The 26,361-nt window shown below is 39.4% G+C and overlaps 1 protein-coding gene across 1 annotated transcript in view; it reads right to left on the bottom strand.

The window, feature by feature from the left end:
- FREM3 (FRAS1 related extracellular matrix 3) overlaps window positions 1-26,361 on the bottom strand; it is an 86,145-nt gene that overhangs the window by 10,747 nt on the left and 49,037 nt on the right. Inside the window, exons 3-6 of the mRNA XM_030313003.1 lie at window positions 22,790-22,936; window positions 18,892-19,122; window positions 15,560-15,685; window positions 4,140-4,391 (exon numbers count right to left, since the gene is read on the bottom strand). Of these exons, the coding sequence (XP_030168863.1) occupies window positions 4,140-4,391; window positions 15,560-15,685; window positions 18,892-19,122; window positions 22,790-22,936 (756 nt within the window). The remainder of the gene's footprint in view (window positions 1-4,139; window positions 4,392-15,559; window positions 15,686-18,891; window positions 19,123-22,789; window positions 22,937-26,361) is intronic.

Genomic DNA, 26,361 nt, shown 5'->3' with positions numbered 1-26,361 from the left:
CTGGGGCTACAGGGAACGTGACTGTGCAGCCTCAGCAGAGTGGGGCTAGATTAGTATGGTCACATCTGTAGCAAAATTGCTTTATGAAGTTTGCTCTGTGTGGGACCTAGAAAAGAGAAAGCAGCCAGAAGAAAGAATGGGCTGCCCATTTCCAGCCATGTTAAAAGGAAGAGTATTCTGACCATGGACCTTGAGAGTCCAGGACTCCCGACAGTCTTTGCCCAGGCTAGATAGAGGTGGTTCTGTGGCTTGATGGCATTGCTAAGATGCACATCAAACAATTTCCTGCTTATAAGGTCGTTGCCCATGTAGTCTCCTTTAATGAGTGGGTACTGGGGTTTTCTAAGCTTAGCAAAGTGCTCCGTCGTCAATAAATGTTAAAGGATCTGAATGCAAGTTTCCTGGATTCATCCATTACTAACAGTGACTTGCTCAGAAAAGTATGTAGCGATTGAGATTGTTTATACCAAACTAAAAATCTTCCATTATTTCTGTACATGACTGTTTCCGCATTCAAAGATGTCATGATTTTGAGAAGTCTAAGTAGAGATCAAGTCAGATGTGACAGGAAGGCAAGAGAAAGACCTTATTTGACTTTGTGGTCCTGTGCTAAGTGCACAGTAGGTCACTATAAATGTTTCTTGAATGACTTAATTACTTAATCTACTAAAATAATTTCAAACAATACTGTAAGTTAACAACTGTATCATATACTGGATTTTGTGTTAATTTTCTTCCTTTTTGTTCTATTTTTTCCCTTTCTTTTTATATTTAGCATTGGAGAGTGACACCATTTCTCCATTCTAAACATGGTAAGATTTAAAACTACTAAGGTTTTTAGGGGTACCTGGATGGCTCAGTTGAGCGTCTGACTTCAGCTCAGGTCATGATCTAGCAGTTCATGAGTTGTGAGTTCAAGCCCCACATCGGACTCACTGTTGTCAGCACAGAGACCACTTTAGATCTTCTGTCACCCCCTCTATCTGCTCACCCTCCACTTGCGCTCTCTCAAAAATAAAAAAACAACATTTTGAAACTACTAAGGTTTTAAAGTAAAAAGTAAGTGGGGATATGTCAGGACTCAAAGAGAAAGTATTTCTCTTTGAGGGATGTATTTCTCTTTGAGGGATTAGGACATGGACTTATTTGAGGGCCATTATTCAGCCTACCATATTGACCAATGGACTTGAATGTCCACCCCTTTGACAGTTATTCATTTCTTACTGTACACACAAACACTGAGATTTGGGTTAGGAAGCTCGGTCCAAGCTCTTCCATAAGGTGGGTCCAAGAGTAAACTCACTTTTGAGCACACCAACAAAGTCATAGTCCATTCTGAGCCCTGTGAAATTTCTTGCTTAGCTCTGATGTCTGTTGGATCATTTATGCTCATCTCTGGTATTTGCAGTTTTGCAGGACACTCTGGTGTTTTGATAAACTCTTAAAAAGTGTTAGGGAAAGAGGTTGTAAGAAATATACTTCTCACTGGGAAAAAAAAGAGAATCATTGAAGGTTGGACAATCTTATTCTTTACTTTTGCTTTAGTTTTTCAGGATGATTTTTAAGAAAAATTTCTTCCTAAATGTGTGGGTAAAATTGCAATGTACTACCTTATCAAAGTATAACTCATTATATGCTTAGAAAATGTTACAGCATGAAAAACTATACAGTGTACAGACATTATTTTGGGGGATCTCCTAGAACCCAAGTAGAAAAAATAGCATGAGTCAAACAATAGGAATTTATTTATCTGGAGGAAGCCTTGGAGAAACAGAAAACAAAATGGGTAGCCTGAATCAGAAGGCCATTCAAATACAGTGATTAGCCGTTTTACCTGACTTTTTAGGAGCAATATTTTAACACAAATTTTTAAGTTCATGACAACATTTAAAAAATACTCAAATATTCTATAGAGTATTTCATTTTATAGGTATGAATAATGATTAACTAAAGCCTTAAGAAGGACTTCAAGAACCGTCAAATTCTAGGGGCGCCTGGGGGGCTCAGTTGGTTAAGCATCCAACTCTTGATTTTGGCTCAGGTCATGCTCTCACGGGTTCATGATATTAAGCCCTGCATCGGACTCTGTGTTGATAGCATGGAGCCTGCTTGAGATTCTCTTTCCCCCTCTCTCTCTGCCCCTCTCCTGTTCATATGCACTCACACTCTCTTTCTCAATGCATACATACATACATACATACATACTTTGGAAAAAAAAAAGAAACATCAAATTCTAGAGTTGGAAGCGTCCCTAGAGATAACACATTTAAACCTCCTTACTTTATGGATTGGGAAACTGAGCTCCAGATAGCCTGACCTGACCAATGTCACCTGGAGAGGTGGTAATGCCCAGCCTCAGAATGCCATCTAATCTTGCCTAGATCTGAACACAGCAACTCACGGACGCTCAAATCCTGACAGAAGCATGTTTGAGAGATGAAGCAGTCTGAGACTGGTAATGAGATAGTCTGATCCTGCTCCTGGCTTTATCAACATTTTCTCTTGAAAGTGCCTCTTGTAGAAAGGGCAATTGAGACCTAGGAAAATAATATTGGGCTTGATACTTTGTATCATATCTGGGGCATGGGGTTGGTGTTGAGGAGTGAGGAGACCCCTTCTTCTCTGGCCAAATTTCAGCTGGGATACCCTGGAACTAGAGCCAAATATTTTGTCACATAGGGTAGGAAGAAAAGTCTGGATGCCTAGACATGGGAGCTCCATGGTACCCTTGTACCATTTGAAGAATCATGTACTTATTGTTATGAGCAAGCCCCCTTATGCTGCTAAGATGAGGGTCACTGTGGGCAGTCCAGGTTGGAGAATCAGATACTTAACTTTGGTCCTCTTCTTGGCTTCTTTCTAAGTCTTGGGTCACATCCTTAGGCTGTTTTTTTTAATAAATTCATACACAAATATTTTACCTCCCTGAATTATTTTTTTGTTCTTGGGGTTGGTGATATCTATGTATTTGACAAGCCACTCACAGTCTTTGGAGAAAGGAACATCAAATAGATTTATCTCTCAACTGTTGAAGCACAATGTAATAATAAGGCAGTTATTGCCAAGAGTTAATAAAAGTAAAAGGGAGCCTACAAGATGGGAGAAGATATTTGCAAAGAACATATCTGATAAAAGATTAGTATCCAAAATCTGTAAAGAACTTACCAAACTCAACACCTGAAAAACAAACATCCAATTAAGAAATAGGCAGAAAACATGAATAGATTTTCCAAAGAAGACATCTAGATGGCTAACAGACACATGTAAAGACACTCAACATCACTCATCATCAGGGAAATACAAATCAAAACTATGATGAGCTATCACCTCACATCTGTCAGAATGGCTAAAATTAACAACACAAGAAAAAACAGATATGGGCAAGGATGAGAAGAAAGGGGAACCCTCTTGCATTGTTGGTGGGAATGCAAACTGGAGCAGCCACTCTGGAGAACAGTATGGAGGTTCCTCAAAAAACTAAAAATATAAATACTCTATGATCCAGCAATTGCATCTTTGGGTATTCATCCAAAGGATACAAAAGTACAGATTTGAAGGGGTACATACATCCCAATGTTTATAGCAGCACTATCAACAATAGCCAAACTATGGAGAGAGCCCAAATGTTCATCAACTGATGAATGGATAAAGAAGATGTGGTACACACACACGCACACACACACACATATGCACAATGGAATATTACTAAGCCATCAAAAAGAATGAAATCTTGCCATTTGCAATGACATAGATCTATTTATGCTAAGTGAAATAAGTCAGTCAGAGAAAGACGGATACAAAATATTTCACTCATGTGGAACTTAAGAGACAAAACAAATGAACATATGGGAAAGGGGGTGGAGAGAAGAGAGGGAAACAAACCACAAGAGACTCAATGATAGAGAACAAACAGGGTTGACAGAGAGGGGTGGGTGGAAGATGGGCTAGCTGGGTGATGGGTATTAAAAAGGGCACTATTGTGATGAGCATTGGGTATGTGACATGATGAACCACTGAATTCTACTCTCGAACCCAATACTGCACTATATGTTAATTAGCTAAAGTTGAAAAAAAAAAAAAGAATCATGCAGGTTACCTAGGAAAAAAAAAAAAGAGTTGAAAGCAGGAAATGGACTTACCATCATTAGGATCAGCCAGGATAACCACCTTGGTGGTGGGGAACTGGGCTCCCAGTCGCCCTCCCACTGGCAGGCTCAGTGAAACACTGAAGGATTCCTCGTCTTCATAGAGGGAGTCATCGATGATCAAGACCCGGCAGCTTTTCTCAGCCTCATCCTTGTCAAAGTGGAGGATGCTGGCGCCATCTTCTGGACGGGAGACGTAGTCAGAGAAAGATAATGCAGTTGAAGGAATGGAGCCTGAGGCAGAACCTGTAGGAGTATGAGATGAACAGAGAAGGTGAGAAGAAATGGAATTCCAAGTAGGAAACCTGTTCCCCACTGGTTCTTCAAACTATTTTTAGGTAACGGCATGGAGCACAATGCTATCTGAATTATAAATCACACTTATCTCTGACAGTCATAGTTATTAATATTGTACTTAGAAGGCTTTCAGAACAGTTATTTCACAGTTAGTGGTCTTTAAATAGGGTACATACTGAATAAGTTCTGTTAAATTAGGGGCTAAATAAACTGAAGGATCATAAAATACTAGGCTTGGTTTAGCTTAATTCGTTCATGTTACAGATGGGAACACTGAAATGCAGAGAAATTAGGATCAGAGAGTCCATGCCATGGTCGTGGTACAGATGTCTTCCTGTCTCTCCCCTTCCCATAGCCACAGAGCTACAGAGTACTGTCTACGTAATCCGACTCTTCACGCCCTGACTAGAGTTCCTTGCATGGCACCAAAATGCAGCCACAAAATTACTAGTTATTTTAGAAGAAGTACAGGATTGATTGGAAGATTTCAGTTTAGATGCACTGTGTTTTAAATTTTATTGTAATGATTTACATACATTAACATTCACAAATTTAAACGTACCATTTGATGAGTTTTGACAAATGTATACAGTCATGTAGCCATTACCACAAGCATAATACAGAACATTTTTATCCACCCATAAAAGATGACATATACCTGTGGCAATCCTTCTTCTTCCCTGTCTCCCAGCCCTAGAAACCACTAATCTGTTTTCTGTCACTACAGATTTACTTGCCTTTATGAGAATTTCATATAAATGAAATATACAGTTCTTACTCTTTTGTGTCTGATTTCTCTCATTTAGCACAATGTTTTTGAGATTCATCAGGTTTTTGTTTTTCCTTTTTATTACTGAATAGTATTCTCCGTTGTATGACTATGCCACAATTTATTTTTCTACTTACCACTTGATAATTTGGGTTGTTTTCCATTTTTAGCTCTTCTGAATAATATTGCTATAAATATTCTAGTACAGGTCTTTGAATGGGTATATAATTTTATTTCTCTTGAGGACATACTTAGGAGCAGGATTTCTGGGAATTAGTGCAATTTTTTATTGTGGTAAAATAAAAATAACCTAAAATTTACCATCTTAACCATTTTTAAGTGTACATATCAATAGTGTTGTTTATTCACATTATTCTGAAATATTTAGAATTTTTTCATCTTACAAAACTGACACTCTATACCCATTAAATAGCAACTCCCCATTTTCCCCTCCCCTCTCAGTCTCCAGCAACCACCACGAATTTTCAACTCTAAGTACTTCATGTAAGTGGAATTACACAGTATTTATCTCTTTTTTGTGACTGTCTTATTTCCTCTAGCACCATGTCTTCAAGGTTTTATCCATGGTGTAGCATGTGATAGGATTTTCTTCTTCTCTTTTTTAATGTTTATTTATTTTTGAGAGACACACACACACACAGTGCAAGTGGGGAAGGAGCAGAGAGAGGGGAGACACAGGATCCGAAGCATGCTCCAGGCTCTGAGCTGTCAGCACAGAGCCCAACACGGGGCTCGAACCCACGAATTGCAAGATCATGACCTGAGCCGAAGTCGGATGCTTAACTGACTGAGCCACCCAGGTGCCCCAATTTTCTTCTTTTTTAAGGCTGGGTAATACTCCATTGTACATATAAATCACATTTTGTTTATCCATCCATTTGTCCATGAATACTTGGATTGCTTCACCTTGGCTACTGTGAATAATGTTGCTATGAACAAGGGTGTACAAATATCTTTTCAATTCCTTCCAACTTCTTTGGATATATCCCCAGAAATGGGATTGCTGGACCATATAGCAGTTCTATTTCTAATTCTTTGAGGAACCTCTCTACTTCCATAGCCGTTGTACCATTTTATAATTCCCACCAAGAGTTCAAGTCAGTATATTTTTCTGCAGTATTAAAAAAAAATATCAACACAACAGGTTTAGAGCTAAAAGAGTAAAAAGTAGTTACAGTAATTTAAATGACTTAGGCAGACCAGATTTAGGTAGAATAAAGACTGTAACATTACTCAATATATTAAATAAGCACTTTTTGAAAAGAATAAATATTTCTCACCACACTATGGGGATATGACAGTGAGATTCTGAACTGGACATTCTAGTTTTGCAGGTGTCTTTCTTATTTGTGGCTATGGTATATGCATATATACAGGCTAACACCAATGCCCACTGCCTTCTTGCCAATGTGCATTGATATAAATATAAGTTGATATCGATGAATGTGTGTTTCATGTATACACACAGCTTGTCAGAAAGTGAAGAAGATTCCTAAATTGACTTCATAGGTTTTGCTCAGAAGGGCACTAACTCACAAAATGTTTTAGGATGATTTTTCAATAGCACAAGTTTTAGAATTATCAGGTAGTAGCAAATTGACTGTTTTTTTTTTTTTTTTTATTCTGGGAACCTAAAAATAAAGGTTAGAGCTGGAGGGATTGATGGAAATAAAACATGTTTACAAAGGCAGAGGGCAGTAATTTCTAGGTGTGGATAGCTATCCTGGGGGATTGTCATTTGCTGGGGAAGCCAGCCAAGCTCCAGTTCCAGCCTGTGGTTTGAAATTTATTCCTTCATGATGTTCCCTCCCACTTCAGTCCTGTGAACTCCATGCTTGGAAGAGTTCTGTGAGCCAAGTCAGGAAGGAGAGGCTGGTTCCCAGAGTGTCAGAGACAGGGCTATCAAGAAGTGTTAGAGAGAGGCCCTCCCCAACTAAATAGAGAGGTAAGTGCCTACAACACAGAAAGTTCACAGGAACACAATGAGACACTCTGTTGATTAGGGAGACTTTTTAGCCTTCAGGATATACACAAAAAATGGGGAAAAGCAATAAACTCTTTCAATAATCAGATTAAAAAACAACCTTTGAGATGCTTTTTTAAGAGCCCAAAGTTTAAAAGGGATTATACATTGGAGAATACACTTTTTAAAAATTTTCCCTAGTCGTCTGGCATGCAGAATGTTGATATGACAGCTGAAGTGAGAAAACATCCTTATCAGAAACTGCACATTTAGCTCCTCAGGATAAATACCAAAAGCAGATATACACTGGACTTGCATAGTAAGTATCTAATGCTATCTTTTTTAATAGAAGCTGTCTTTATGAAATCTCTTTCTCAATATATTTTGTCTAGTGAATAGTCAAATAAGGATTTATCATAGTTCATAAAACAAAAGTGATTGGGATTTTTCCCTTTTCTGCTCAATTTTTTCAGCTGGCTGATCCACTTGGTGAAATAGACATTCATGTAATTAGGTAGCTTTCTGGGTTCAATGAAAGATTAAAATATAATTGTTATTGAAAATCATTTGGCTGTGAAACTCGACTCAAACCAAAAGTAAAACAATATATTTTAGCATGTTTTTTTTAAAATTTTAAAACAACAAGCATTGATAGAGAAAGGTAGTCTAATTTATATCTCATTTAATAAAAAAAATTCAGTTTATTTAAGTGGTCCATTCTTCCTAGGATTCTGGAAATTTAATTTTGGAAAACCAATGATCAGTTATGTGTAACAGGCAAGAAGAGAGAATACTGGTATTTATTTTAGTTAAAAAAAAAATTAAAGCTCTGTTTTATTGATAGCAAGTTAAGATCCCCAGGAATTAAGAGAGAAAATTCTGTTCTGAAAACATCAAATATAACCTGAGTTATAAGATCAGGTTCCTTGGCAATAGTCTGTACATATCTCTTTTTTAATAATAAAGCATGTCCAAGGAGCATGAATGTGGTTCCAGGTTGTTTTCAAAAAGATGCTTTAGCAACTGAGCCTCAAGTCTTGTTAGGCCACTTGACCAGTGGTTGTTCTATAGCATTCTTGCAAGGAACATTAGAGAAGGCTCTCCTATAATATGTCTCTTGTTCAGACATCACTAGGAGTGGGAGAATCTATGAAGTTATTTAAAAAAAAAATCGTTTCTTCACAGAGACTATATGGCTCAGTTTCTGCAGCTACATAGTACATTTGCTTTATAAAAATCATAGATGGTACTTAAAGTCAGAGAAAGTTCTATCAAGAAACTACACTACAGGTTAATTGAATCACTATATTACAGTATTTGATAACTTTCTGAGGTGGCTAGGGCACTTTATCAATGAGAAAATTGAGGTAGAGAACTCCCTGATTGACTCTCTATAAGTAAAATATTCATCTCCTGATGGGGCATCTTTTACTTCCCCACATTATCTTTAGTTATTATAGTATTTAATTGTAAATTCTTTTAAACATACAAATTTCATTTAACATAGATTTTTTTAATAGGGCAGCAAGACAGAAAGTCACTCTTCTCTAGAAAAGCAGCATTTAACTCCTGGTTGAAGCAGGTTATTGTCAGAAGCCCCAGGCACAGTTCATTTCATGTCCAGGAGGGTCCATGATTGGGGGAGGTACAGGAGCAAGTGGAATGAAAGGAAGGCTGGGAAAGGCTGGGCTAGAGCAGCACCAGAAGCTCTGTCTAGAAGAGTCTAGAAGAGTTACCAGTAGTTTGGCTGACTACTGGGGTGTACCGGGGTGCTTTCCCACTACAATCATCTAGAGGAAATAGTATTCTAACTTTTGTGTGCTCATAGGAATAAGGAAAATCACCAGGGCCAGAATAAAACAAAAGCAAGTTCTTAAAACCCCCAAACCCCAAATGCCATAAAGCTAGAGAAGGGAATCCCACTCAGAAGCTGGTGTCATCCTGACAGCAAGTGCAGCCTCACACTTCAGGGGAGACTGGGCCCCGGGCCGAGGCTCCATCAGAGAGCAGAATCTGAAACTGTACAATTAAGTCTGGGGATGCAGGGGAGCAGGAGTGTTTCTGGGTCAGCGCTGCTCTTACATCCCGGAAGAAGCAACAAATCCTCCTTGGAGGAAAGCATCCTCAAGTAAAGCCCTCAGATCTTTCACAGATTCAGCCAAACAAATGTGAGAAGATCTTGAACGCATAGAAAAGACAGATCACTGCAAATTTGACTTTAGACCATGGGCAGGCTTTTCAACAACAGCACAAGGAGCTGGAAGATGCTGAAGTGTCAAAATGCCGGAAGAAAATAACTGTCAACCTAGAATTGCAAGATGGAAGTTGAAATAAAAACATGTTCTGATAAACGAAAAACTGAAGGAGTTTACCCCCAGCAAGCCTACAGTTAAGGAACTTCTGAATGATCCAAAGGCCCCCTCCCCCCCAAAATGCAAGGTATAACTTCTATAAACTACAAACATACTTATACTCAAAGAAACAGAAGTAAAAAAAATTTTTTTTAACGTTTATTCACTTTTTGAGAGACAGAGACAGGGTGTGAGCAGGGCAGGGGCAGAGAGAAAGGGAGACACAGAATCTGAAGCAGGCTCCAGGCTCTGAGCTGTCAGCACAGAGCCCGATGAGGGGCTTGAACTCATGAACTGTGAGATCATGACCTGAACCAAAGTCGGATGCTTACCCGACTGAGCCACCCAGGTGCCCCCAGAATATTTTTTTTTAAAGAAAAAAAAGAGAAGGTCTTTTGTTTGGATGTACTTGGAACCTGCTCAGAATAATTTGCTTTCTGTCTCCTCTTTAACATGACCCAGAGAAACAAGCCAATCAGAGAAGTGGGGCTGGGCCGTGGCTTGTGGCTTACCACATAGTCCCTTACAACTGGAGAAAGTTGATCATTTAAAAACCTCAACATATTTGACTTGGGGCTGACCAAAACCACAGGATGGTTCAGTACCAGTCCTGGGATGTTGGTTTTAGGTTCTGTGGTTTGCTCTTCATTCGCCTTTTTTTTTTCTCCCAGTAAGAGCAGTTTCCTAACAAGGATGTAACTAATGAGAAGAAAAAGATGGATATCATCTATCTTGACAATAAAACAGGGCCAAGAACTAATTTGCACACATCCTTTCCCAAGGTATCTTTGAGCTTAAGACATTTCTCTAGGGAGTAATAGTTCTCACTCATCGAGAGAGTTTATTCCTTCAGCTCTTCTTCTTCTCCCAAATAAATTTTTTAAATATTTACTTATTTAGTGCAAGCAGGGGAGAGGGGCAGAGGGACAGGGAGAGAGAATACTAAGCAGGCTTCATGCTCAGGTTGGAGTCTCATGTGGGGCTTGATCCCACAACCCTGGGATCATGACCTAAGCTAAAATCAAGAGTAGGATGCTCAACCGACTGAGCCACCCAGGCACCCCAAGAATTTCTTTAAAGTACGATGCCCCCATATCATTGTGTGAGAATACTGATGATGCACAAATCGGGCAGGTAGCAAGTTCACGCAATGCCATGGCAGACTGAAACTTTAATGGTGGGAACTTGACATCCCCATCAAAGTACAACATAAAACTAGCCACTCATTTCATCTACTCATTTCATCTACATCTGTAAGTGTAATACAGTTCTAATATTTGTGAATTCCTACTAATGTACAAAGCATGAGTTTGCTTTCCATTCCACTGTTTATAGAGCTTATGTGTATTTTATTCATGAAAATAAGAATGGGTAAGGATTTATTTTAATGAGACTTCTATAAGGTTTAAAAGACCAAACTAAACTTTCATCCCCTGAGACTTTTAAGTATCTGTGGGGATTAGATGAAGATAAATACCATGATGCCACTCAAATGCACATACAGATTTATAAGTTCTTGTTCCACAAGGATGTGCAAGAGTCAGGATGTGATCATGAACACCGGGGCTTTGTGCTCCAAGGGGAAAACCCTGGCCTTTTTATTCTTTAAAAAAATTTTTAATATGAAATTTATTGTCATATTGGTTTCCATACAACACCCAGTGCTCATCTCAACAGGTGCCCTCCTCAATGCCCATCACCCACTTTCCCCTCCCTCCCAACCCCCATCAACCCTGTTTATTCTCAGTTTTTAAGAGTCTCTTATGGTTTGCCTCTCCCTCTCTGTAACTTTTTTCCCCCTTCCCCTCCCCCACGGTCTTCTGTTAAGTTTCTCAGGATCCACATAAAAGTGAAGACATATGGTATCTGTCTTTCTCTGTATGACTTATTTCACTTAGCATAACACTGTCCAGTTCCATCCACGTTGCTACAAAAGGCCATATTTCATTCTTTCTCATTGCCAAGTAGTATTCCATTGTACATATAAACCACAATTTCTTTATCCATTCATCAGTTGATGGACATTTAGGCTCTTTCCATAATTTGGCTATTTTGAGAGTGCTGCTATAAACATTGGGGTACAAGTGCCCATATGCATCAGCACTCCTGTATCCCTTGGATAAATTCCTAGAAGTGCTATTGCTGGGTCATAGGATCTATTTTTAATTTTTTGAGGAACCTCCACAGTGTTTTCCAGAGTGGTTGCACCAGTTTGCATTCCCACTAACAGTGCAAGAAGGTTCCCGTTTCTCCACATCCTCTCCAGCATCTATAGTCTCCTGATTTGTTCATTTTAGCCACTCTGACTGGCATGAGGTGATATCTCAGTGTGGTTTTGATTTGCACTTCCCTGATGAGGAGTGACAAGCATCTTTTCAAGTGTCTGTTGGCCATCTGGATGTCTTCTTTAGAGAAGTGTCTATTCATGTCTTCTGCCCATTTCTTCACTGGATTATTTGTTTTTCGGGTGTGGAGTTTCACAATTGTACCAAGAATCATGAAATACCTAGGAATAAACCTAACCAAAGATGCAAAAGATCTGTATGCTGAAAACTATAGAAAGCTTATGAAGGAAATTGAAGATGATACAAAAAAATGGAAAAACATTCTGTGCTCATGAATTGGAAGAATAAATATTGTTAAAATGTCAATATTACACAAAGCAATCTGCACATTCAATGCAATCCCAATCAAAATTGCAGCAGCATTCTTCTTGAAGCTAGAACAAGCAATCCTAAAACTTGTATGGAGCCACAAAAGACCCTGAATAGCCAAAGTAATATCGAAGAAGAAGACCAAAGTGGGAGGCATCATAATCACAGACTTTAGCCTCTACTACAAAGCTGTAATCATCAAGACAGCATGGTATTGGCACAAAAACAGACACATAGACCAATTGAATAGAATAGAGACTCCAGAATTGGACCCACAAAAGTATGGCCAACTAATCTTTGACAAAGCAGGAAAGAATATCCAATGGAAAAAAGACAGTCTCTTTAACCAATAGTGCTGGGAGAACTGGACAACAACATGCAGAAGAATGAAACTAGACCACTTTCTTACACCATTCACAAAAATAAACTCAAAATGGAAGAAAATATTTTTTTTTACTGAAAGCATGAGAATTGTCTTTTGTGTGGGTCAAGATTCAGGTGCAGAGCAGTCTGAGTTGTGTGCCAGCTAGGTAGAAAGTTTTCTGGGACTCCCAGTCTTGAACCTAGAGACCTTATTGGAAGTTGGGTCCCATTGAAGAGTTCTATGGGAAGCTAGATCTGGGTGTAGCTTCTCCCATGTTGGGGGGAGGCATCCCCTTATTTTAGTTGGCTCACTGCCAAATCTTCTGAACTTCTTAGTTTGCTCTGCTTGTCTTTCTACAATGTAGCTCATTCCAGAAGTAGAGGGATAAGCAGACATTGGCAGTCTCTTCCAACTTAGCAATTGCAACTGATCTTCCAAGTTGGGCTCTTTACCACCTCATTCCTCTTATTTACATCTGGGAAACTCTAGAATCATTGTCTTCCAGACAGTATGGGTGTGGACAGAGAATATGCCACTGGTATCAGAAGCCAATCTGGAAGCGTGGAGCAGAGAATGAGTGCACTTTCTCCATCAGCTTCTTGGCCCACCTACAGCCACTCCCCTGTACGCCCAGGTCCTCATTCATTGTAAGACTTCAACCATATCCCTGTGTGGACTTGGGAGAGAAAGAGAAGCATAGCCTTCCAGGGATCACCTGGCAAGGACCTCAAAGGCTGTCTCACCTTATTATTTCTTCTTGTTGCTTTTCACTTCCCACATGGGGGAACAGTAGGTTAAAACTTAAGAGATTCTGAAGTTACATGTAGCTGGCAGTGCAGCTGATCCCTTTAAGAGGGCAGTCTTAGTTACAGAATAGGCGACAGGGCAGTTCATCTCTAGACATACAGCTGAATACAAACATGAAGATCGTAAAGATGTACTACAGGGGCTTGTCCTTGTAGTTGGCTTTGAAAATCTCAAAATGAATTATCTGCTTACTGCCAAATTCCTTGTCCTCGGGGCAGAGGAGAACTTATTCTCATTCCTCTCCTCAACCTTGGCACTACTAATATTTTGGGTATATAATTCTTAATTGTGGGGGCTGTGCTGTGCATTGTTGGATGTTTAGCAAGTGTGAGCACAGATGTGGACAGATTGGATATATGAACAGAGAGTGGTCAGACCATATATAAAAATAGGAATCTGACCCACCATCTCTCTGCAGCAACCAGGCTAGGAAGTGAAACCACTACCACTGTAACAATTGGCTTCAAATGGTCAGGAGTTAGTAACTGCCAGCTTCTCTAATTTTTGCCCGGGCCTCCGATTTAGGACCAACCAGAGAAAGGCAAATATACTTCCTTAATCTAATATGCAGACCCCCAGCCTCCTTATGCCAACAGCCTCTAATCAAGGAATAGCTTCCTTTTTTTCCACAATAAAGCATTTCAATCCTCTGCCTGTCTTTGAGTCTCTGCCAAATGCAAGTGATGGTGGCTGATCCCCTTGCTATGGTGAGCTCTGAATAAATTAGCCTGTGACATAGTAAGTAATATATATTTGGTTTCTGTCCTTGTTTCCTGGTACGCAAGCTCCTTAAACCTTTAGAATCTTTGAAGTGATGTGTCTTTTTGCATGCTAAAGAGATGACTAGAGGTGAGGGCTCCTAGATAGCCTTGGGATGGAGACTGGTTGACAGGGAAACCAACCAGTGATTAGAGGGTTGGGATTTTCAGCCTTACTCCCTAACCACCAGGGAGGGGAGAGGAGTTGGAAGAAAATTTAATCACCAATGCCCAATGATTTAATCAATCATGGCTATGTAATGAAGCCTCCATAAAAACCCTAAACAAAGGAGTTAGAGAGCTTCTGGGTTGCCGAACATGTCTAGGTGCTGGGAAGGTGACCCACCCAGAGAGGACAAGGAAGCTCTGCGCCCCTTCCCACATACTTTGCCTGTGCATTTCTTCCATATGCTGTTCCTGAGTTGTATCCTTTACAACATGTAATCTAGTAAGTAAATGGTTTCTTGAGTTCTGTGAGCTGTTCTAGAAAATTCTCAAACCCAAACAGGGGTGGTGGGAACTTCTAATTGATACCCAGTAATTCAGAAACACAGGTAACAACCTTAACAGCCTAAACTTGACATAGGTGTCTGAAATGGAGGCAGTCTTCCGGGATGGAGCTCTTACCCTTTGGGGTCTGTGTTATCTCCAGGTAGATGGCATCAGAATTGAATTTTAGGGTACTCAGCTGGTGTGCATAGAAACTGGAGAATTGTTTGGTGTGGGAAAAACCTGCACACATCTGGTGTCAGAGGTGAACTACTAGTGTGAACATAGAAAAATGTAGTTTATTTTTACAGCTTATTCTTCTCATTTGCGTGGTCTTCTTATAGGTCCATCCTTTTTGCCTATTACATAGTTCTAATGAGTGAGAAAATATGACTTTGAGGGATTGGACAGAGGACAATTCAATTTTAACTGTATAGAAGTGGAGAGGTCAGAAAGAATGGGATGTTATTTTGAGGTGTGAGGACACCCGGGCCCATAATTAGGGAGCATTTTTAATTGTTGGGGGTGAAGAGAGAGAAGAGATTGAATAGTACATATGGACTACTTTACGTTGTTTCTTCAATGCAATGCTAGCTATTAAAATTAAGAATCCCTTATATATATTTTCCACCAGCATATTTAAACTATTCCCACATAAAATATCTCATTTGACCCTCAAAAAACTTCATGAGGTAGTCACAACATTCGCTTTCATCCCAATTTTGAGTAAAATTTTATCCTTGTTTGATGAGACCAGCTCCAGAGGAGTTAGGGCACCTGCATGTGGTTACAAAGTTGTCAAGCAGCAGGGCACAGAGCAGGGGCTGGTCCAGGCTTCCCAGTCCTCCCGAAGCACTTGACTCACCACTCAGCTACTCCCCACATCCCCACAATCCTAAGAATCTTATTCCTGGGTATCTGTACCCCACAAAGCCTCATACCTTCATGTGTAGAGCAAATGACCATCAGTTCTTGGCTAGAATCTCCAGACCGCCTTACAGGAATCAAAAGTTCTCCAACATGCTCCTCTATCTTGTATTCTGCCTCTGGAATATAAACTGTTGATTCTAGAAAAGATGGTAGAAGACTCTTTAGCAAGACTGCAGTTGGATTGGTGATACTGGTGATATCTTAACCTGAGTAGAAATATACATAGTCTTTGCCGCCTATATTTCTCCAACACAAATGACTACGTGAAATAGAGTGGGAATAGGAAATGTTTATTATTAAGTGGAGCTGGAGAGGCAGCGCAATTGGGTTTAGGAGTCTTTTGAAAGGTTGAAAAAGGAAAGCTAGCACTAAAATGGAAAGGAAAATCTTGCAGAAATTGTGTCTTGGTTTTTGTTTTTTTTTTTGGGGTCAAATTTTAGGTCTTTTGTATAGAGATCACACATTTCTGCCCTTACTTTATTTTTACTGCTTATTTTTTAAAATGCTTTTAATGGTTGGGGCGCCTGGGTGGCGCAGTCGGTTAAGCGTCCGACTTCAGCCAGGTCACGATCTCGCGGTCCGTGAGTTCGAGCCCCGCGTCGGGCTCTGGGCTGATGGCTCAGAGCCTGGAGCCTGTTTCCGATTCTGTGTCTCCCTCTCTCTCTGCCCCTCGCCCGTTCATGCTCTGTCTCTCTCTGTCCCAAAAATAAATAAACGTTGAAAAAAAAATTTGTTTAAAAAAAATAAAATGCTTTTAATGGTCAAATAATCTAATTCATTAATTCAGAAAAATTTTTTCCCTGCTTTATTCAACAAAAATTTTATTCGACACTTATTGGACAGATATTGTGTGGAAGAACCTGGCCAGTTAATATTTTGGGAAAAATAAGTTGCTGGTCCTACCCTTAATTTTTTTTAATCAGGCTTTTTATTTTAATTATAGTTAATATGCTCATATCCTAATTTTTAAAAATAATATTCTCACTTAAATTTACTGAGCTGTGTCCAGTGTGTGCATCTGCATGCATGCACATGTGTGTGTATTTATGCATGTATACACCTTACCAGAATATTCACTGAAATATGAATATTGGTCATCTCTTGTTGATGGAATTGTGTGTACTATTTTTCTTTGGGCTTTTCAATGTTTTCCAGGGCTTTTCATTAAGTATGCACACTGTAAAATTAAATATGTGTGTTTGTTTAAAATTTTTAAAAATATTTATTTTTGAGAGACACAGAAAGACAGAGTGTGAGTGGGTGAGGGGCAGAGAGACAGGGAGACACAGAATCTAAAGCAGAGTCCAGGCTCTGAACTGTCAGCACAGAGCCCAATGTGGGGCTTGAACTCATGAGCTGTGAGATCATGACCTGAGCCAAAGTTGGCTGTCCAACCGACTGAGCCACCCAGGCACCGCTTTATGTGTGTTTGTTTTAAAAATATAAAAATTTAAAGTGGGTTGTTCCTACTCACAGTGTCAAGTGGACAACTGAAGTAACTATCTGGATCAAACCATATTTAACTTCTTCAGTTCTTTCCTTCATAACATATATATGCATAGAATCTTCCTCTTGAAAGCAAGAAGGGAAAATATGGTACACTATACTTTCTTCTTTTGGAACTATTACTAAGTGAAAATCCAGAATTCAATGTTGAATTGTGTAGTTAATTATGGGTTAATTTTTTTCTTCTTTATTTTGCTGCCTAAATTAGTTTCAACAGTTACTACCTCCAAGTAAATATTGGTCCTGAGTTACAGAGGAAGAAGACAAGTGATAATTTTCTTTCTTCCATTTTACCCTCCAATGGTAGTCTACTGTCTTCACATACCTTGATTCAAAAACCTGGCATAATGGAAGAAGCTAAAAGTAAGCTAAAGTTATTGATTTCATGTGAAAAAACTTGGAAAATTACATTAATGTTGGGTTATTCAGATATGTTCTCTATTTTCACGCTTTGAAAAGGCTACTCCTTTCCATCCATGCCAAATCTCATTTATTCTTCAAGACTCAGCTCAAACCCTCCCTCTTGCAGGAGGTTTAACCACTTAGGACTATGATGTTCTCTCTACTTTCTCACCTCAGAACTCTTACTGCTTTAGCCATGTATCTTAACATTTGGCTTTCATAGTTGATTCATGTGTCTAAGTGTTGTTATCAATAAAACTGATAAGATTGGGTATTGGGGCAATGTTTTCTATTTGTTCACTGGGTGATAGGGCAATGTTTTCTACTTTTGTCTGCCAAAATGCAAAGCTTATAGAATAATATTTCCCAAATTGTATTTCAAGAAAACTATAACCAAGAGATTTTAAAGGATTTTCTGTAAGGACAATAAATTTTTTAAAAAGTCCATGGTCTAGTTTGGGAAAACCGGTTAAACAAAGTTAAACAGGTTTCTTTACAGGCGAGTGTTTTAGAAACATTAATATGCTAGCATGAATTATGATGCTTCAAAGGAAGGAAGATATTTGAAACAGTTTTTAGATTTCTTTGGTCCATGGAAATCTTTCTGACCCTGTTGTAGAAATTCTATTATACTACTGTTCTCTGTTATGCATTTTGGGACATACTAATACAGAGGACTCTCCATGCATTCTTGTGAATTTAACTCAGACTTATGCCCTGGTAGTAAGTCATGCAATTCTAGGTGACATCTGAATTCTTTCAACTACTGCGATAATCAATGTGTCTAATTAAAATTCAAAGATGAATTTTAAAACCTTCCTTTAAGGAGTATTCTTCTTTTACAAAAAGGGGCAGGAAGTAGCACAATTATTAGTTAAAACTTTTTTCCCCTTTCTCTTGGGAGATATTTGTTGTATTAATGAACAAATAAATGAATAAAATGAATCTGTGAATTCAAGAATATGATACACAACTATAACAGAACTTTTTGGAACACAGACTAAAACCAAGTTGACTGCTCCCAGAAGCCACATCTAGGACAAGGGATATCTAAAGTGCCCCTCTGATCTGGTGGGGAGCTCCCAGAAAATTGTGAGAAGATAGTGGACCTGGAATGACCCCTGAGAATTAGCCATCTGGGGGCAAGGCTGTGCCCTACTGAGTGTGTAGAAAGTTAACTACAAGGTCTTATGCATATTCTAAAGGGATGCTGGTGAAGTCATGTCTATTTCGATAATTTCTATTTCTATTTCTTTAAAAATACCTTAAGAGGCAAAGGAAAAATTACTGCCTTTAAGTGATCTACTTAGCTTTAAATCCTAAATGGTATGAACACATTCAGTGGCTTATGGAGCCCGAGGGAGGAGGTATAATGCCTGCAATGGACACAGGAATGTGTACTGGTTGATAAATCATATCAAGAGAAACCACGTACCATCTCCAGGGTCTACAATTTCAACAGTTGCCATTTCTGGAAACTCCAGTGCAGCCATGACAGGGTTCAACAGAATGATCTGGAAAGTCTCCGAAGCCTCATATTTATTGTCGGACATAATTCTCACTCTCCACTTGGCTGTAGTCTGTCCAGGACTGAATTGGACATGTTTCTGGGACTTTCCTTTAAAATCTTTATCTTTCTTTGCAGTTTCATCTTTGGTTACAATGCCTAAATAGGAATTGGGAGACCATGAATGTAAAGCCAAGTGACTGAAGAAATATTCTTCTTTCAAAGAAGATTCTTTTGTTGATGAAAAACAGATAACATGGAAATTACTTCTTTTAATGTTCCCAAGAGACATTTATAAACTATACTTATTGGCTAAGAGTATTTGTAAGTAGAAGTACAGGGAAGTGAGAGGAAAGCAGGGAAGGAGGAGTGACAAAAACAGAGAACAGTCTTCAACTTATTTATTTTACAAATATTTATTGAGGGCATCTGATGTGCCAAACTCTACCAGGTGCTTATCAGAGATGAGTACAAAACTGTCTTAGTTTCCAGAGAGCTCAGAGTCTAAAAAAGAAGCCACTAGAATGTGTGTGCACCATATGGAGGTGGAGATCTTTGGCCGTTTTCTTCACTGATGCACTGCTGGTGATTACAACAGTGCCTGGCATGTAATAAGTATTCCATGAATATTTATTGAGTGAATATTTTGTATCTAATAATTTTAATAATTTTCATTAATTAAATTAATTTTTTTTCTCATGCAGATCTTTACTCCTTGTGGCTTGATTCCTTATGTATCTAGTGATTTATGATTGTAAGAGAATTGTGAGTAATTTTCCAGACACATAGGGCGCTGTTGGTGAAAATGGAGAGATGGGGATAGATCTGAGGTCTGTGAGGAAATAGGAAATCAGTGACTCACTGAAGAAACTGAACACCAGCAACACAGTGTTAAAGTACTCAATGTGAGGTACGAGGGTAAAAGGTGCTACTCTATCGAGGCTGAATAGAGCCTCCCCACACCACAAAATGTTCAAGCAGTATTCTAGATTGTTTGGTTTGATTCCAACATCCCAAAGAAGGCCTAATGCAGCAAGAATACCTACACCTCATCACTTTAGTTCTCATTATAAGGTGAAGACTCTGTAGTTGTTCCAGTGTATGAAATTGAATATTATGACTTGACACCAGCTATTGTGGAAAGCTTTACGTAAAATGAGCTGAATAGCTCCTTTTGCCCTTTCCTCTGACTCATTCTCAGAGAATCTGATATCTTTTCAAAGACACCCATATCTATAGAGTGTGAAAATAATTTCCAAGGTAAGAGAGCTTGTGTTGACTTTTAAAAACTGCTGAAGATGGGGCGCCTGGGTGGCGCAGTCGGTTAAGCGTCCGACTTCAGCCAGGTCATGATCTCGCGGTCCGGGAGTTCGAGCCCCGCATCAGGCTCTGGGCTGATGGCTCAGAGCCTGGAGCCTGTTTTCGGTTCTGTGTCTCCCTCTCTCTCTGCCCCTCCCCCGTTCATGCTCTGTCTCTCTCTGTCCCAAAAATAAATAAAAAAACGTTGAAAAAAAAAATTAAAAAAAAAAAAAACTGTTGAAGAAAGCTTGCATCAATACTAGTTTGGTAACCAAGAATGAATGCTCAATATTTAGGAAGAGCCTCCTCTGACCACATGTTGGAATTGGAGAAAATAAGGAAGAGGGAGTGTCTGTTGTCCTTAGCCACAGCTTAAGCAGAGGTAGGGGGTACTGCTGTATAAATTGAATAGGCACATGACTACTTAATATTTGGTGAGCACTCTGTGTGACGTGCTAAGAATGCAATGCTGAGGTACAGCCACCACTACCCTTTAAGAGGTTTAGAAGACGGGGTGGCCTGGGTGGCTCAGTCGGTTGAATATCTGCTCTTGATTTTGGCTCAGGTCATGATCTCACAGTTTGTGAGTTTGAGCCCCACATCGGGATCTGCATTGACAGTGCAGAGCCTGCTTGGGATTCTTTCTCTCTCTCCCTTTCTCTGACCTTCCCCTCCTCTCAAAAATAAATAAATTAAAAAAAAAAAGAGGTTTACAAGGGAAGATAAACAAGTGATTTCAATTCTGTTTGATTTTGAGTGCCATGATATAATAATGATATTTAACATTTATTAAGTATTTAATGTGTGCCAGGGACTATGTTAGATTGAATTACACACATCATATTTAATCTACAAATCTTGAGATGGATATTTTACAGATAAAGACATTGAAGGTCATTAAAGCATCACAAAAAACAATATGTATCAGAGCAGGAATTCAAACCCCACAGTTGGTTTGTTTTGTTTTGCTTTGTCTTGTTTTCTTCTAGCTCCTTCACTTTGACTGCCAGCCCCAGCATGGGGTGGGGTGAAGGGATTAGATGGACTTCTTGAAGCACTAAGTTTCCCTACTTTGGTGTTGATGTGGTTTTAAGTAGTGTTTTGTAGGACAGAAGAGTTGACTGTATGTAGTTTACTTAACAATACATGGGTGACTACCATATGCCCCATGCTGTTTTCAGAATTGGGCATTACCCAGGATGTAGTACCTGCCCTAGTGGAGCTGGAAATCTACTGAGGAAGACAGACAGTGGACAGATGGACATATGAGGCATGCCAAGGATGGTCCATGTAGAATAAAGCAGGATATGGGGATAGCACCTGTGTAGGGGCTGGTTCAGATAAGGAGGCTGGGGACATCTCTCTGAAGAGTTTACTCTATAACCATCCAAATGGTTCTGGGCAGATAGATGAGTTTTTTCCTTAGGCAGGATATGAAAATACCTTGACATACTAACCCCAATCTTATGCCTATGAGAAATCCCTGAGATAAAGAATTATAAAGACAGAACCCTAAAAGAAAAAGGAGGCATATTTCACCTGAAGTTCCTGCAGTAAGTTCTACTGTGTGTTGAGAAAGTAACCCACAGCATAGACTAAGGCTGAGGACCACCCAGAAATCAGAGTGTTCTAATGCTGACCTCTTTTCCTAGGGGAACAGTCTGATCCCAGAGCCTCAGGCCTGGAGAGGAGACTAGGGAAAAGCTTGTCTTTTCTTAATTGCCTGTTCTCAGCCATCTCCTTCCTGGCTTCTCTCCAAATAGTTTTGATATGTTGGCAGGTCTCTGGATTCCGAATGTCTGGGAAACTCAGGAAGCTCATTTGTAAGATGAAGATAACACACTCCTATCTGTCTTGTCAATAGTTAGCGAAAAATAAAGACAAAATGATCTCTGAAAGTTTTGGCAGCTACAGATATTATAAAAATCTAATGCATTATTACAAAAATTATTGTTAATAATTAATGATGATAATGACATGTATTATGTAGTCATTATATATCTGTTTACCCCAAGTTGTAGAACATAGAAAAATTTGATGCTGTACATGTTTTGGAGGAATTTATAATCTAATAGCAGGGTGAAAACAATTATATATAATCAAAAGAATAGCTACAACAAAACATAATAATTACCATGTACTCACAAATAATTTTTCAAAAGAAATAGCTGGAACTAAGCATAATCATGTATTATATACTTAAAAACAACTTTAAAAGAAACTGAGTGACTTGGGGATTGTGATATGTGGCTATGAAATTTTCCTGGCATCTTCTGGGTTGGAAAGAGAAATAATGTAACCTTCCAGGAAAGTCCCAACAGGAGGAGGAGGATGAAAAGTTGGAGTGTATATTTAAGCCCATAACTCACATTGAGTAAAAACTATGGCACCATTTCATAAATTTTCTTTAGAAGTTTCCCCAAACCGGTTGCTGATTCTCTTCCAATCTGTTCTCTCATAATTGTTTCCAAGCTTAGATGTCATGTTTCTGTTACCTATTACCATCAACCAATCCAAATTTACTCACTGATAAAGGATGTTTCTTCAAGATACCCTCTGCGCGTGAGGGTCACTTCTAAGAACGTGGAGTCTTCATCCACAATGTAGTATTCTTTCTCCAGAGAAATCCAAGCCCAGTTCAGATGGAAAGGTTGATGTGTTAGCTTATTTCCTCCTGCAATTGATAAGGGTAAAGGAGAAGTTGGATGACAGTGAGAGAATTAGATAGAAAAATCATCTAATGCAGGGTTTGCATTTTGCTTCTAAAGCCAAGGGTTTCAAAATACATGCTCCTTTTTTATAGAGAAAGAAGTGCTTTGCTTTTCTAGAGAATGTCATGAGCCCTATGTGAGGCCCTGTTCCCCCTGATTAATGCAGGATTATTAACCTGAGTCTATTCCTAAAAGGTCTTACACATTAGGGTTCCAAAGAACCAAAGCTTGGTAGTTTTAAATTTCACTCATATTCAACACTCCCATCTTTTGCTGTTTGCTTCCTTTCTCCCCTCATTTTCTTTCTCTGCCTTCTGATATACTCTTTTGTATTGTTTATATATCCATTTGCTCTCACAACAGGCTACAATTTCCCTGAACACAGTGCCCACATTATATTTCCTTATTTTATTACTGTGAGGATCTGGTATGATGTCTTGAACTCAGATTCTTTTTTTCTTCTTATTTTTTTTAAATGTTTATTTATTTTTGAGAGAAAGAGAGAGAGAGACTGAGAGAGACAGACCATGAGCAGGGGAGGGGCAGAGAGAGAGGGAGACACAGAATCTGAAGTAGGTTCCAGGCTCTGAGCTGTCAACACAGAGCCCAATGAGGGGCTCAAACTCACAAACTGCGAGACCATGACCTGAGCTGACGTCGGATGCTTAACAGAATGAGCCACCCAGGCACCTGAACTCAGATTCTCACTGTTTAAAAACTGTCCAAGTGGACTGTAAGAGACAAGGATATAGGGGGTCTATCTTATTTCCTCTTGTCCACACTGGGTCACAGGCTTCTTTGATGATGGTTAACCTGGCTCCATATTGAGCCTGTGCAATGTGTGTGGATTGGAAGAAAGAGCAGGTTTCCCTCCACTGGGGAGCCATTGTTACAAATAATCACTTGTAAAAGGATGTTGAAATAGGACTCTCTAGGCCTCGGTTGAAACTGAGGCACCAATATAATATATATGAGCTAACAAAGTGAGTATAGGCAGACTACCACCTACAAAGTTTACAACAGAAAGCTTTACTAACCAGTTCCACAACTACTAAACCCCTAAATCAGATCGAGCATATCATAAAAAGGCAACATGTAGAACAAGAATGGAGGATTTGTAAAGAGATTACTTTAGAAAAAGCTGATGGGCATCTCTACCACCACCCAAGTAGGGTGTGGGCAAGCAGTAGAGCTACATTCTTCACCTCCAGCCCAGGGAGAGTGGGCTTCAATGAACCTGTTAGAGAGCTGACATGTCCTTCATGTGACTGATGCATTACCAAAAAAGTTCATGTGGCTTTGGCAGGGTAGGGAGAGTGGAGAGGCCTGCATTTGGGAAGTAATTAAGTACCCATGAAGACTGGGACAAGGAGAGCATGCGTGTGGGCCAGAGGTGGGTCATCTGCCCAACAGAACCTGTCGAGGAGGCAATTTGATCCCAGTGGGAAGCTGGAAGCTGACCACCAGATCCCTGTCAACTGCAGAAATGGTGAAAGATGAGTAACTGCACGTTCCATAGTCCGGACTCTTTAAGGAACTCATGAAAACACCAACGGAAGAAAGAGTTGCCATTAAATAGTTGCCATCCAGGGGCCCCAACATCGGATGCAACAATACTTGCCACACCAGACTATGCTCTGTCTCCCATCTCCCCTCTCTCTGGGGCTAGCCGAAGGATCAAAGCTTTGCTAGGAAGCCAGGAGAACCATGAACATGGGAAGAGCAGAAGATGGCTTCTGCCCTCCCCCCTTGTCCCAGCTCTGGCTAATAGCTGCAGAGAAGGCATAACACAGAACAAGTTCTGATATTTAATTACTGCTTCGGGCTGTGAATTCTAATGACCAGACTGACACTGTGTTTTTGATTTAATATGGCTGTAAGATGTTTTTATCTGAGAGTGATTAGAAAAGTTGTGTGACTGCCAAGTATCCATTGTAGGAGGAAGGGAAGAACCTTTCTTCCCAGCACCACCACTGAAAAAAATGTTAAAAGAACATACAGCTAAAATCATAATTTGATTACATCACAAGTTGTGCTCATTTGGTGCACCAGGAATGCACTGATATATAAATGCAAGGTAAACGCACCTGCTGAATTTCATGTTTATGATCCATCTATCTTCTCTTTAAAGAAGATTATTGATATTACTGTGGATATTTTGATAAGTACAGAAAAGTGTAAGACAAATATACCAGAAATCCTTTTATGTTATTTAAAGATATGATACTGGTCTTGTTTCTAGTTTGAAACCACTTAAATTCATCAAGTATGTAGTTTTGTTTTGTTTTGTTTTGATTTTGAAATCATGAGTCAAAATAATACTTCAAGTTTACTCTTTTTTGAAGTTCTGTCATACAAGCTTTATTTTGTTCTGATAACCATACTACAGATTAGGACAAATATTAGTCTCATTGTATATCTAGGCAAGTAGTTTCAGGAAAATAAAGTAACTGGGCCAGGTCTGTGCAGGGTAGTGGCAAGGTCTTGTCTGGACTGTAGACTTCTAGTCCTGTGCTCTGGTTTTGACTCTGAGTGCCACTCCTATGATTAATGCTCCTGGATCAATGCAACTCAAATGCTTCAAAAGGGAAATGGGCAAGGAGCACCTGGGTGGCTCAGTCAGTTGAGCATCCAACTTCAGCTCAGGTCATAATCTCACAGTTCGTGAGTTTGAGCCCCATGTTGGGCTCTCTGCTGTTAGCACAGAGCCCACTTCAGATCCTCTGTCTCCCTCTCTCTCTGCCCTTTCCCCACTTGCTCTCTATCAAAAATAATAAATAAACATTTTTTAAAAAATTGAAATGGGCAAAATCTATTGCAAACAAGATTCTCCGAGTCAAAATATCCATGATGAAAAAGGATCAACAAGTAGAGACAAAGATATTTTCACATCCCAAATGTGAAACATTTGGGATGTGAACATCTCAAAAAACGGGGTCTGAAAATCTTTAGACCCTAGCAGCTACCCTAAGTTTCTGTCCCCTAGATCCACATGGCTTCTTGTTAAGACTTCTCTCTGGGTGTTTGCTTCATTCTGTATTCTCTGAATACCAGCTAGCTTTCTCCACTTGTCCATGCATGTATCCTGCGTGTCCCCCATATATCCTGATTTGCTTATCTTTATTTCACATGACCAGCAGAGATAGATTAGCCTCATGGCATTTCAATGGTCAAGCTTGGGTGTGGGTAGCTGTGGTGTTATTAGGTGTGGCCTGGCTGCAGCGTGAGGTTGAGGAGGAAGGCAGTTCTTAGTGAAAAGCGCTCGAAGATTTAGATATCTAAATGGTATTTGTGTCCTAACATCAGGATGCAAAAACTAGGTGAAAATAGTAGAGGGCCCTTTTACATTCTTGTCACCAATAGTTTTTCTGTACTCAGATTCTTAAAA

Source organism: Lynx canadensis, chromosome B1 (genome assembly GCF_007474595.2).
Source record: "Lynx canadensis isolate LIC74 chromosome B1, mLynCan4.pri.v2, whole genome shotgun sequence".
Classification (NCBI taxonomy): Eukaryota; Metazoa; Chordata; class Mammalia; order Carnivora; family Felidae; genus Lynx; species Lynx canadensis.
This window is presented reverse-complemented; position numbering and strand designations above follow the sequence as displayed.